The 13,651-nt window shown below is 42.5% G+C and overlaps 2 protein-coding genes across 2 annotated transcripts; both read left to right on the top strand.

The window, feature by feature from the left end:
* Positions 1–8,448: 8,448 nt before the first annotated feature.
* LOC310997256 (olfactory receptor 52D1-like) lies at positions 8,449–9,399 on the top strand (the record flags this gene model as incomplete). The annotated part of the gene is made up of 1 exon (XM_083986932.1): positions 8,449–9,399. One exon carries the CDS (start codon positions 8,449–8,451, stop codon positions 9,397–9,399), a length of 951 nt encoding a protein of 316 aa, XP_083843058.1.
* Positions 9,400–11,718: 2,319 nt separating this feature from the next.
* LOC310997255 (olfactory receptor 1500-like) lies at positions 11,719–12,669 on the top strand (the record flags this gene model as incomplete). The annotated part of the gene is made up of 1 exon (XM_083986931.1): positions 11,719–12,669. One exon carries the CDS (start codon positions 11,719–11,721, stop codon positions 12,667–12,669), a length of 951 nt encoding a protein of 316 aa, XP_083843057.1.
* Between the last annotated feature and the right edge of the window lie 982 nt (positions 12,670–13,651).

The following is a 13,651-nucleotide window of genomic DNA, read 5'->3' as shown; positions in this document are numbered from 1 at the left end:
CATCACATTTATTTATTTCCGGCGACTTTTATTTCATAACGTCACATTTATTTATTTCTGGGGACTTTTATTTCATAGCATCACATTTATTTATTTCCGGCGGCTTTTATTTCATAACGTCACATTTATTTCTCTCCTCTTTTATTTCATGCTGCAATATTCAAATGAGGGGGCGGGGTTATCTGGACCCTTTCAGAGTAAAACATCACACGACGGCCTATTCACCTTATTTTGCGCTGGATCTAGTGTGTGGAAGTGCTGTTGTTGTGAATTGTTGAACAATCCACTTCCCTATCCACTGAGCTATGTGTTAGTAGCCTACTGGCACTCTGGTTGAGAAGAACAAGTAGTGCGTATCCAAACGACGGCTGTTTTAAGTTTGCCCCGATGTTTTTCGGAGAAGTGAAGCTCCAGGTCCGAGCAGCGACCGCGACATCATAGAGGCAGCAGCCCGGCTCCTGACGTGCTCCGCCGGCTATACGGTCCTCGCCCAGGTGGAGAAAACGACCGCTAATTAACTTACCCGATGGCTTTTAGAGGTTTACCACCGGCTGATTAAACTCTTTTTATGGGATAAAACATCGGGGCAAACTTAAAACAGCCGTCGTTTGGATAAACTAACCGCACATTGGGGTTCTAAATGTTGGTCTCATTGATGAAATCTAGCAGAAGTTTGTTTGTGGTTAGACAGAAGAGCAGCACTGCCTTGGGGTCTGTACGCACAGAAAACACCACATTTACACCAATAAATAAATGTTTTACAATGAACCAGGCCGATCTGAGAGCTGGCAAGACTCTCCGGTAAGGCATATTGAACGGTTAAATGCCGTTAACGGGACGAGAGCGGTCAAAACTGCGGTTCCAAGCTAGCTACATCGAGGGTAGGTTCGCTTCCTGTTTTCAAAATAAAAGCACAAATTCTATCGTTGGGGTTTTCTATATAGTAAAGGGCAACGGGTGTTTTATTTTGTGAAAGTAACCGGAAGTGCGTTGCTCACGACGGCTAGCTTTAGTAGCGCCGAAATCGTCCGAACAAAATTGTAAACAGCTGGTATTTAGACAAATTAACGACACACTGCTGATCTAAACGGCTACTTTCTCGCCTAAAACGTTTGAAATGTTAATAAAGTGATATATTTAAAGAATTTAGAGCTAAAATGAAATCAGCTTTAGCCTGTTGATTTTGGCTCGGGTAGGAGCGCAATGCATTATGGGTTATCATGTAGTATGCTGCAGTGTAAACGCTCTGCATACTGTCTGATTGATGAGTATGTAGTATGGAGTATGGGCAGTATGCAGTATGTAAGGGATAATGTATAGTTCGGAGGTTGTTATGGAGAAATAAACCCCGACAGGTTGTATGGAACCCCGACGCGAAGCGGAGGGGTTTCATTCAACATGAAGGGGTTTATTTCTCCATAACAACCGACCAACTGTACATTATCCCGCTTATTACACGGTTTACGAGTGAAATAATTAATTTGAAACATAATGTTGACCAAAATACGACTTTCATCGATTTAAAATTGCATTTAGCGAATCTGCAAGACCGGTCACTTCCGCTGTTTTGCCGAGCCTCCTCCCGTTCGTGCATTTGAAGCCTTTGATAATCAATCAGTGGATCGATACATTACCATACACGTGTTAAAATGTATGTATTGTGTGTAGTCGTATCTGTCATAAACAAGAGATTAACTTTACTGTTTACGGGGTGCGTTTGTGTCGCGGAGCCGCGGTGCCAGCTGCACCGAGACGAGAGGAGAGCTGTGACACCGGGTCAGAGGCTCTGATCAGCAGGTTTGGTTTCCAGCCACGATGTGGAAGGAGCCTCCACTCTCCTTGTAACAGGTTACAAATCATTTATCTCTAACATCACTAATAGTCCGACGCTGTTTAATGACGGTAAAAATGAAACATAAGGTAAATATCCTGCATAGTTTCTCTTTTCTGTGCTGCGCTGATCAGAGCGGCGTCCCTAGCAACGGTCTGTTATACATGACGACGGTCCGTTATACAGAAATAACAGACCGCAGAACGCAGCGCTGGACCAATCAGAGAGCAGGATTCAATAGAGCCGTGTAATAAGGAAGTATATAGTATGTAGAATGCGGTTTCGAACACACCCAAAGAGACTGTTTCTGTTTACGTAGCTACACCCGGTAACGACTTAAATATTTTCATTGCAGTTCATTATATGTTTTCTTTGGGAGGTGGGTGCAGGTTGTGCTAGCCTGCTCCACTTTGTGTTCGAGACACACTGCCGTCTGCTCTTTACCCAGTTGCTGTGGCAGGGACATAATGCTAGACATAGCTAGCTGGTTAGCTACGCAGCACACTTAAGCATGGATGTATTATATTAACATATAAGGCAGAGAGATGTGTAACAACAACAGAAACTAGAAAAAACGAAATATGTTTAAAACACTATTCTCCTCCCCAAGTTATTGATCAAGTTGCTGAGTAGCCGTCAACAATTAACAACAACAGCACTTCCGCATGTGATGTTTTACTCTGAAAGGGTCCAGATAACCCCGCCCCCTCATTTGAATATTGCAGCATGAAATAAAAGAGGAGAGAAATAAATGTGACGTTATGAAATAAAAGTCGCCGGAAATAAATAAATGGGATGCTATGAAATAAAAGTCCCCAGAAATAAATAAATGTGACGTTATGAAATAAAAGTAACCGGAAATAAATAAATGTGACATTAGGAAATAAAAGTATATGGAAATAAATAAATGAGGCGTTAGAAAATAAAAGTCTCCTGGAAAAATAAAAATGTTGTTTTTAAAATAAAAATATATGTATTTATATTTCATTTATATCTATTTATCATCCTATTTATTTAATTCGGGACTCATTTCATGGCTATATTTATTTATTTATTTATGCATTTATTAATTTATTTCATTATGACTAAAACGGCTTTCCATAGAGATGTAGGGGAGGTTGGATATAGGCCTATAGTTGGCTAGGACATCTGGGTCAAGAGAAGGTTTTTTAAGTAAAGGGTTAATGACAGCCACCTTAAAGGCCTGTGGCATGTAGGCTGTGACTAGGGAAAGATTGATTTGGTTCAGAAAAGAAATGGTAATTAAGGGGAAGACATCCTTAAGTAGTCTTGTCGGGACTGGATCCAACAGACATGTGGCTGACTTGGAAGAAGTAATTGCAGAAGTTAAGTCTGACAGGTCGATGGGAGAGAAGCTGTCCAAGTGTGCACCAAGTCTGGGAGGTGCTTCTATGGGTACCGTAATCTGTGGTCCATTACTGGCAATCTTCGTTCTAATATTAACAATCTTTTCGGTAAAGAAAGTTAGGAAATCATTACTGCTGAGAGTTGGAGGGATGGATGGCTCAACGACACTATGGTTCTTGGTTAGCCTGGCCACAGTGCTGAAGAGGAACCTGGGGTTGTTCTTATTATTGTCAATTAAAGATGAATAGTAATTGCTTCTAGCATTACGGAGTTCTTTTTTATATATTAATAAACTATCCTTCCAGGCTTGACGGTCTTCCTCATGTTGGCTGGAATGTGTTTTCCTTTCCAGCTGTCTGGTCTTCTGTTTCAAAGCGCACAGGTTTGGGCTGTACCAGGGAGCTATTCTTTTCTGGTTGATAACTTTCTTTTTCAGGGGAGCTACAGCATCAAGTGTCCCAAGGAGTGCTGCTGCAGTGCTATCCACAAGATAGTCCACCTGTGTGGGTGTGGAAGACCAGCTTAACTCCGGTAGGTGACCCACCTCCACGCTTTTCTCTAGGTGAAAACCAGTCCATCTCCGTTCTTCCCCTGTTTTACCTCCTTCACACACACTCCAGGTTAGGATTAGCACCGGTTATGTTTACATAAATCTCCCTAGACCCGCTAGTCCGTAACAGCAGTTAGGTTGGTTTTGGAAAAAATAATTGAGTGACCCTTGTTTACAAGAGGTTTTTTTCTGAACTGCCAGGTATCAGCTTTAGAAGGGCCTCTAATATCAAGGATAAACTAGTGAGGAGTTATCTTTCTGCTCACAAACCAAAGGGCAACTTTTGCTGTGGTAACTGTAAATACTGTGAAGATGTGACAGTTGACTGTCCTGCCACTATGCCTCCAACTGATCATGTACCCTGGCTACTTGGCCACAGGGATGTCCCTTTGGTCGAATGGTCAGCGCACATGACTGTTACCCGGGAAACTTCTTAAAATTTACAGAGATTATGGATTTATTGTCCTCATCTCCCTCCGAGGACAACTTCTTCTGGCGCATCTCAATCTCCAACTCCTTGAGATGGACCACTTCACCCACATCTAAACCTGCATCCCCACTCTTCATGGTCTCTTCACTCAGAAGACCCTTTTTAACACAGATAAGAGTTCAGCTTTCATAGCTTACTTCTTCATCTGCTTGGACACAGGAACTTCAAGAAAACTGTGTCATGGTTTTGGTTTGGTTTGGATTTTGTGTTGGCTTGTTTCTCTTTTTTTTCTTCCTTCAGTTTAGGTGTATGGTGAGAGGGGGCGGAGCTGACCCACTTCCAGGTTGCACACCTGCATCCAATTCTACCTTCGTCAAGCTCCTCCAGAAAAACTCCTTCACCAGTGCACCAGGCTGCCAGATTATTTCGTTCCATGCGGTAGATCACCACGGCCCCTTGTCCAATAAGTTTTGCCTGTCCTGCCAGTGCCTTTTAGTAATTCCTCCATTTTTTTCCCCCTGTTTGCAGAGAGCCCGACGGAGTCCACCGTGCCTTGGGTCAGCTCATCCCCTGCCACCACCACCTCTTCAGTTCTCCCCCCTCAGTTGGTGGTTGTTTTTTGTTTGTTCTTGGACCTTTTGTTAATAAGCTCTTTAAGTCCATTACCTGCACCCCCGAGTCCGGCTCCAAACTCTGGTCCAAACCTCTCACCTGACAAACTGCCCAAATAAAAATGAATTGCTCTTTAGTGCAATGGAACTACTCCAATGTCAGATGAGCGACAAACTCCTCAGGATTAAAATCCATCATGAAATGAACCACAAGTGTGCAATTCGGAAATAAACAACCACACTAGGATGTAAGCGCACAGCAATCCACACAAAGCAGACTACCCTGGATGACAGCGTCTCCAAAATATTTACTGTAGAAACAAATCGTACCAAATTTTTCAGGAAGTCCTTAGAGCACCGTTGATCAGTGTTTTTCTTTGATAGGAGTTACCATTTTGTCACAGTAAGCCTTTTGCGAGACCAGTGCAGAGGCAGAAAATCGCTATTTCTCTCCACGTTTCTGTCTGCCTCAGCCTGGGGGGCCCCTATCGTCATTGGCAACCACCTCAAGTCTCCGTGGTAACGTCTGAGACTACGTTTACACGTGCCCAGCTATTTTCATAAACGGACATTTCACCCTCTCCGTTTACAAAAAAACTGCGTGCACACCAGTCCGTTTTCAGAAAACGTTTCGTTTACACTAACCCGTGTATATGCCGTCAAGAGCATGCCAAACCTGTAGGTGGCAGTGTAGCAAGAAGCTCAAGCCCACGTTAGCCAATCAGAATCCCGCACATGATCCCGCATAGCACAAAAAGTGTGTAAAGTTTTTATATTTTTTCATGAGAGAAAGTAACTGTTTAGATGCCAAATATACGGCCAGTTTATCCAAATAACGGCTGTTTAGATGTTTGCTCCGATGTTTCTCAGCCTCGGGACTCTGTACAGAAATCACCCCGTTTAACGTTGCATCAATAAATAAATGTTTTACAGTGAACACATCAGTCTGCATTAAATTTTATCATGATTATTATTTATTTATTTACGTAATATGGTTACAGTTAGACGTCAGGGTCTGACGTCTGCTACCCAAATCTCCGTTTTTCTCTGTTTACATGCAAACGTGCAAACAGAGTTTTCCAAAATCTCCACTCTGGCCGGAGTTTTTAAAAAGCATCGTTTTCAGGGGCGATTTCTCCGTTAGCGTCTAAGGTTAATGTCTCCGTTTTTAAAAATAACCAGGTACGTATAAACGGGGCCTTGATTCTCAGGCCAGAGCTCGTTAACTTTATAAACAATCCACCTGGCGCTCGTTAAAATGTTTATAAACACAGACACACACTAAATCAGACTGATACAGGATGCAGCTCATAACATGTGTCAAGTCAGTCACACACACACACAGACTCTAGAACCAGCTTCATGTGATTACAGTTACAGACACACACACATCAAAAAACACAGGTAACATACACATGCGCGCATATGCGCGCACTCCTCTCCAACACACACAGGTAACTTCATGTGATTACTCACACACACAGGTAACCTAATGTGGTTACAGCTCCTCCATATCAGTGCTTATAGAAAGATGATCATGTGTCTGTCTGATTAGCTCTGTCTTGACCTTAAGATCGTGGGTTTGATTCCCATATTGACAGAGATGGCAAAACCGGCCGTAGCTCCCGTGGCCCTCTCAAAATTTCCCAGAGGAAATTTTTTAGTTTCCTATCTTACATTATTGGACCAACTGATTAATCCAGGTGTGCCTGACCATTGTTGTGAGGTCAGACACACCTGGATTAATCAATTGGTCCAATAATGTAAGACAGGAAATAAACGAGCTGGCTTATTTCAGGAAGTAGTGGAGCTGTGCATAAAGCCCATTGTTGATTAGTTTTAATTTTGATTCCCCTAAGCAATTCTTAAACAATTTACATTCATACTGACCACTGCGCTGACTGCCAACCACCAGTAAAACAAGAAAGAAGTTAATATCTGCTTGCACAGACCACCCACAACTGCTGTGTGTGCAATTATAGACAGACACATTGATTTTTATTATTATTTCCTTGTAGAGCTGTGCACAGCGCAGCTATCCCCTCCTTGACCCGTGATCTCTTTCACAAACACATTGACCAGGGACCTGTCTGTGAACAGCCCCTCTGCATACTGAAGGCCATTTAAAACAGAGATCCCCCTATATTGCAGTTAAGACCCCCCATTATGCTGGCTCTGCTTGTTTTACATGTGGCTCTCCCTGTTAAACAGAAGTCGGGCTGTGACTACCTCCATGCTGCCACCTTAAACAACAATGCTCCCCATTCTGTGTTCTGTTTGCACCTTTAAAGAATGGCTTGCGGAATAATTGTTTAACAATATAAAAGGAGCTTGAGTCAAAAATTGATCATGTAGACCATAAAAACTTTTTTGACCCCTGTCCTTAAAATAATTGGAATTGTTAGGAACCAGAATCAAAACGGGGAATCAGAATTGGACCCGAAATTATTATATTTCAAACAATGCCCAATCCTACCCAGGACTAATTGTAGATCAACAGCACTGATGACCGTTTGGCATTAATCCAGAACCTCGACCGATCCAGTATGAGGTTATTGTCATTTGTGAATCGCATCTTCAATTTGGCATAAGTTTTTTGTCAGGTGGCCTTCCTGCCACAACTGACTGCATTTATCCGGGCATGGGACCGGCATAAGGAAGACACTGGCTTGTACCCCCTGGTAGGCTGCATTGCATAAGATATACTGCATCAATGCTAAATGACATCCTGATGTATTTTTGGTAACAGTTTACTTGAGTGACATGACACAACATGTCATAAACATTATGTCAATGTCATAATGTTGTTATTGAGTGTCATTCAGTCATAACCTTACAAACCCCATTGACATTTAATGACAACGTTATGACATTGACATAATGTTTATGACATATTCATGACTGTGTCATGTCACTCTTATGACGAAACCTTCAAGTGTAACCGTATTTTTTCATTAAGTAACGTATCATCATTGTTACTTTACTATTGCTTTGTGATCTCCAGAACCATGACAGGGGACAAGGAAAGGATATTTGATGCTGGGTCAGTGGTTACCAAGTAACAGCTGACGTATCAGCGTGTGAGACTGGAAACTGAATAAAAGTGTGAGCTGTTGGCTGATGTCTAGGGTGGAGGGTGGTTCGGGGTTGCATAAGGTTATTCTGGCAAACACACACACATACACACACACCACACCCTTGGCAGCTTGAATATGTGTTTGAGGTAATGGAACTTGGTTCTGTGTTATATTCCTTTATACCATCATATAAAAAGGGTCTCAGGATAGTCTTCTTCCATTAAATCAAATCATTGACTTTTGCCATGTGGAAAAGTTGAAAGTCCTGGTGTAAACATCTGCTCCCACTCTGTATCATCCAAGTGTTTCTTAACTTGTCTTTTTTCTTTGACTCTGATGTCTAAACTTAGTTCATGTGTGATGTGGAGCGCTTATCTTACAGGAGCATATACCTGCAGTTATGTGATGAACTATATTTTATTTATCATAGGTCTGTCACACCCAGTGGATGTCTCTCCAACCATAACCCTAGCCATAACCCATGTCTGTAGACATGTATTTTTTTCACTAACTCACAGATTTTTGGAGTTTGCAGCTGCATCTTTTCTTAATCTGTTATTTTCATGCAGTTTTACACAGATATGGGAAACCAGACTATCAGAGATGACATGCTGCTCATAGAGGGGTTAAAGGTCTCTTCCCAGTTCTTCTTTCCCACCTTCATCCTCATCCTCCTCATCTACACCTTCGCCATAACATCCAACGTCTGCCTGGTGGTCCTGATCCTCAGCAACAGGAGCCTCCACCAGCCAATGTACCTGCTCCTCTGCAACCTGAGTATAAATGATTTGATCGGATCCACAGTAATTATCCCTAGTTTGCTCAGACACTTGTTACTTTCTACCCACTTAGAATATTGGTACATCCACTACATCAGCTGTGTGACTCAGGCCTTCGGGAGTAACATGTACGCAGGTGCTTCCCACACTGTACTGATGATCATGGCCTTTGACCGCTACATGGCCATCTGCAGTCCACTGCGTTACAACACCATCATGACCAGAAGGATGGTGGTGAACCTCTCGCTTGCTGCCTGGGGAAGCATCCTGGTGGTGGTTTCGATCCTGTTGGGCCTCACTATTCGCCTGTCCCACTGCAGGTCGGTCATAACCAACCCATACTGTGACATTGCCTCCTTGATCAAGCTCTCCTGTGAGAGCCTCCTCATCAACCAGATCTATGGCCTCGGCTACACCGCAGTGCTGCTGAGCTCCTCCATGGGAAGTATCACGCTCAGCTATCTGAAGATTGCTGCCGTGTGTCTGGGCAGTAAAAACAAGGCACTGAACAGGAAAGCACTGCAGACCTGTGCCACACACCTGGCTGTGTATGTCCTACTGCTGAGTTCAGGTTTTATTATTGTTATTCTGCACCGTTTCCCTCATCTTGCGAACCAAAGAAAGATGGTGACCATTCAGTGCGTTGTGATTCCTCCGGCTCTGAATGCTGTGATCTATGGGCTGCAGATCAAAGAGATCAAGCAGAGAATTGTTGCCTTGTTCCACTGCAGCAAAGCAACTCAACAGAAATGAAACCATTCACAATTTAATCTTTACATTCTTTGCACAGTAGAGACGATGTCAGGATGATCTGTCAGATTGTAAATATTGATGTCAGTCAGTATAACAGGCTTTTTTCAGTTTGTCATCAGAGTCAGTCAGAAAATGTATTGCCATGTCAACAAGTGACAAGTAATTTGTCTTGGTTTGCTCTCTAATACATACAATACAAACACCACATGAAAAATACAAGCAGGGGACAGTATAAATTACAAATTACAAAGGACAGTACCCAGCTACATCATGTACAGTATAGGTGTAAAGTGCAGTGCTTAGTGCGAATCAGTGTGAGTTCATGAGTCTAATAGCTTGGAGGTAGGTGCTGTCTCTGAAGTGTGATGTTTTACTTCTGATGCTTCTGTATCTCCTGCCTGATGGGAGAAGATTAAAGAGATGGTGTGCCAGAGAATGGTCTGCTATGATTTTGTTGGCCTAACTGGTGAGTCTCGTTGAGGACTCACCATAGAAGGTTATCAACTTTTGATTTTAAATTTCTGTGTATTTTTTCTGCTGAAATCCATCATCATAAAGCAGAACTTTGTACTTTAAGTGTTCAAATATTAGCGAGAGGACTCATCAGATAGCTCAGTGATATGTCTGTTTTTAACATTTAAAACAGAGATCCCCCTATATTGCAGTTAAGACCCCTCATTATGCTGGCTTTGCTTGTTTTACATGTGGCTCTCCCTGTTAAACAGAAGTTGGGTTGGCACTGTGGCTACCTTAATGCTGCCACCTTAAAGGCGGAACAACAATGCTCCCCATTCTGTGTTCTGTTTGCACCTATGAAGAATGGCTAGCGGAATAATTGTTTAACAGTATAAAAGGAGCTTGAGTCAAAAAATGATCATGTGCGAGAGGAAGGATTGTTGCTGGCACAGAGAAAATGACTCACACCACAAATAGAATCTAATTCTGTGGGTAAAAGAACTCAGGTTATCTCCCTCATTTAGACCATAAAAACTTTTTTGACCCCTGTCCTTAAAATAATTGGAATTGTTAGGAACCAGAATCGAAACGGGGAATCAGAATTGGACCCAAAATTATTATATTTCAAACAATGCCCAATCCTACCCAGGACTAATTGTAGATCAACAGCACTGATGACCGTTTGCCATTAATCAAGAACCTTGACCGATCCGGTATGAGGTTATTGTCATTTGTGAATCGCATCTTCAATTTGGCATGAATTTTTCGTCAGGTGGCCTTCCTGCCACAACTGACTGCATTTATTCGGGCTTGGGACCGGCATAAGGAAGACACTGGCTTGTACCCCCTGGTAGGCTGCATTGCATAAGATACACTGCATCAATGCTAAATGACATCCTGATGTATTTTTGGTAACAGTTTACTTGAGTGACATGACACTGTCATAAGAGTGACATGTCACAGTCATGAACATGTCATAAACATTATGTCAATGTCATAATGTTGTTATTGAGTGTCATTCAGTTGACCCTAACCCTACAAACCCCAATGACACGTAATGACAACGTTATGACATTGACATAATGTTTATGACATATTCATGACTGTGTCATGTCACTCTTATGACGAAACCTTCAAGTGTAACCGTATTTTTTCATTAAGTAACGTATCATCATTGTTACTTTACTATTGCTTTGTGATCTCCAGAACCATGACAGGGGACAAGGAAAGGATATTTGATGCTGGGTCAGTGGTTACCAAGTAACAGCTGACGTATCAGCGTGTGAGACTGGAAACTGAATAAAAGTGTGAGCTGTTGGCTGATGTCTAGGGTGGAGGGTGGTTCGGGGTTGCATAAGTTTATTCTGGCAAACACACACACATACACGCACACAACACCCTTGGCAGCTTGAATATGTGTTTGAGGTAATGGAACTTGGTTCTGTGTTATATTCCTTTATACCATCATATAAAAAGGTTCTTAGGATAAAGTCTTCTTCCATTAAATCAAATCATTGACTTTTGCCATGTGGAAAAGTTGAAAGTCCTGGTGTAAACATCTGCTCCCACTCTGTATCATCCAAGTGTTTCTTAACTTGTCTTTTTTCTTTGACTCTGATGTCTAAACTTAGTTCATGTGTGATGTGGAGCGCTTATCTTACAGGAGCATATACCTGCAGTTATGTGATGAACTATATTTTATTTATCATAGGTCTGTCACACCCAGTGGATGTCTCTCCAACCCTAACCCTAGCCATAACCCATGTCTGTGGACATGTATTTTTTTTTACTAACTCACAGATTTTTGGAGTTTGCAGCTGCATCTTTTCTTAATCCGTTATTTTCATGCAGTTTTACACAGATATGGGAAACCAGACTATCAGAGATGACATGCTGCTCATAGAGGGGTTAAAGGTCTCTTCCCAGTTCTTCTTTCCCACCTTCATCCTCATCCTCCTCATCTACACCTTCACCATAACATCCAACGTCTGCCTGGTGGTCCTGATCCTCAGCAACAGGAGCCTCCACCAGCCAATGTACCTGCTCCTCTGCAACCTGAGTATAAATGATTTGATCGGATCCACAGTAATTATCCCTAGTTTGCTCAGACACTTGTTACTTTCTACCCACTTAGAATATTGGTACATCCACTACATCAGCTGTGTGACTCAGGCCTTCGGGAGTAACATGTACGCAGGTGCTTCCCACACTGTACTGATGATCATGGCCTTTGACCGCTACATGGCCATCTGCAGTCCACTGCGTTACAACACCATCATGACCAGAAGGATGGTGGTGAACCTCTCTCTTGCTGCCTGGGGAAGCATCCTGGTGCTGGTGTCCATCCTGTTGGGCCTCACTATTCGCCTGTCACGCTGCAGGTCGGTCATATCCCACCCATTCTGTGACATTGCCTCCTTGATCAAGCTCTCCTGTGAGAGCCTCCTCATCAACCAGATCTACGGCCTCGGCTACACTGCAGTGCTGCTGAGCTCCTCCATGGGAAGTATCACGCTCAGCTATCTGAAGATTGCTGCCGTGTGTCTGCGCAGTAAAAACAAGGCACTGAACAGGAAAGCACTGCAGACCTTTGCGACACACCTGGTTGTGTATGTCCTGCTGCTAGGTTCATGTTTTATTATTGTTATTCTGCACCGTTTCCCTCATCTTGCGAACCAAAGAAAGATGGTGACCATTCAGTGCGTTGTGATTCTTCCGGCTCTGAATGCTGTGATCTATGGGCTGCAGATCACAGAGATCAAGCAGAGAATTGTTGCCTTGTTCCACTGCAGCAAAGCAATTCAGCAGAAATGAAACCATTCACAATTTTAATCTTTACATTCTTTGCACTGTAGAGACGATGTCAGGATGATTGTAAATATTGATGTCAGTCAGTATAACAGGCTTTTTTCAGTTTGTCATCAGAGTCAGTCAGTCAGAAAATGTATTGCCATGTCAACAAGTGACAAGGAATTTGTCTTGGTTTGCTCTCTAATACATACAATACAAACACCACATGAAAAATACAAGCAGGGGACAGTATAAATTACAAATGACAAAGGACAGTACCCAGCTACATCATGTGCAGTAGGCTAAAGGTGCAAAGTGCAGTGCTTAGTGTGAATCAGTGTGAGTTCATGAGTCTAATAGCTTGGAGATAGGTGCTGTCTCTGAAGTGTGATGTTTTACTTCTGATGCTTCTGCATCTCCTGCCTGATGGGAGAAGATTAAAGAGATGGTGTGCTGGATGAGAATGGTCTGCTATGATTTTGTTGGCCTTACTGGTGAGTCTCTCGTTGAGTAAACGATACTCTCCATAAAAGGTTATCAATTTTTGATTTTAACTTTCTGTGTATTTTTTGTGCTGAAATCCATCATCATAAAGCAGAACTTTGTACTTTAAGTGTTCAAATATTAGCGAGGGGACTCATCAGATAGCTCAGTGATCATCTTTGCTTTGTGATTGTTTCAGTGGCATTAGGCTTGTGTAAATCAGTGCAGTAACAACAAGGGATTTCTGATGTTTTCAGGATCCGGGCAGCTAAGCTGCCAGGACAATATTGTATTCCTTGGAATTCTTTCTTTCTTTCTTTCTTTCTTTCTTTCTTTCTTTCTTTCTTCCGAGGAAGTCATACTTCCCATGGGCGAAAACTCACCAAACTTTACAGAAATGTCCAACCCCATGCCACATTTACTCAACTCAAAGGACATGTGCCCCTCCCCCCTCTCCTCCTAGGGGGGGGGGGGGCACAATAAGCGTTTCAATTTAAAAACTTTCAAAATACCTACAAAATCA

Source organism: Trachurus trachurus (genome assembly GCF_905171665.1).
Source record: "Trachurus trachurus genome assembly, chromosome: 14".
In the NCBI taxonomy this organism is placed as follows: Eukaryota; Metazoa; Chordata; class Actinopteri; order Carangiformes; family Carangidae; genus Trachurus; species Trachurus trachurus.
Note: the sequence above shows the minus strand (reverse complement) of the source record. Positions and strands in the feature narration are given on the sequence as shown.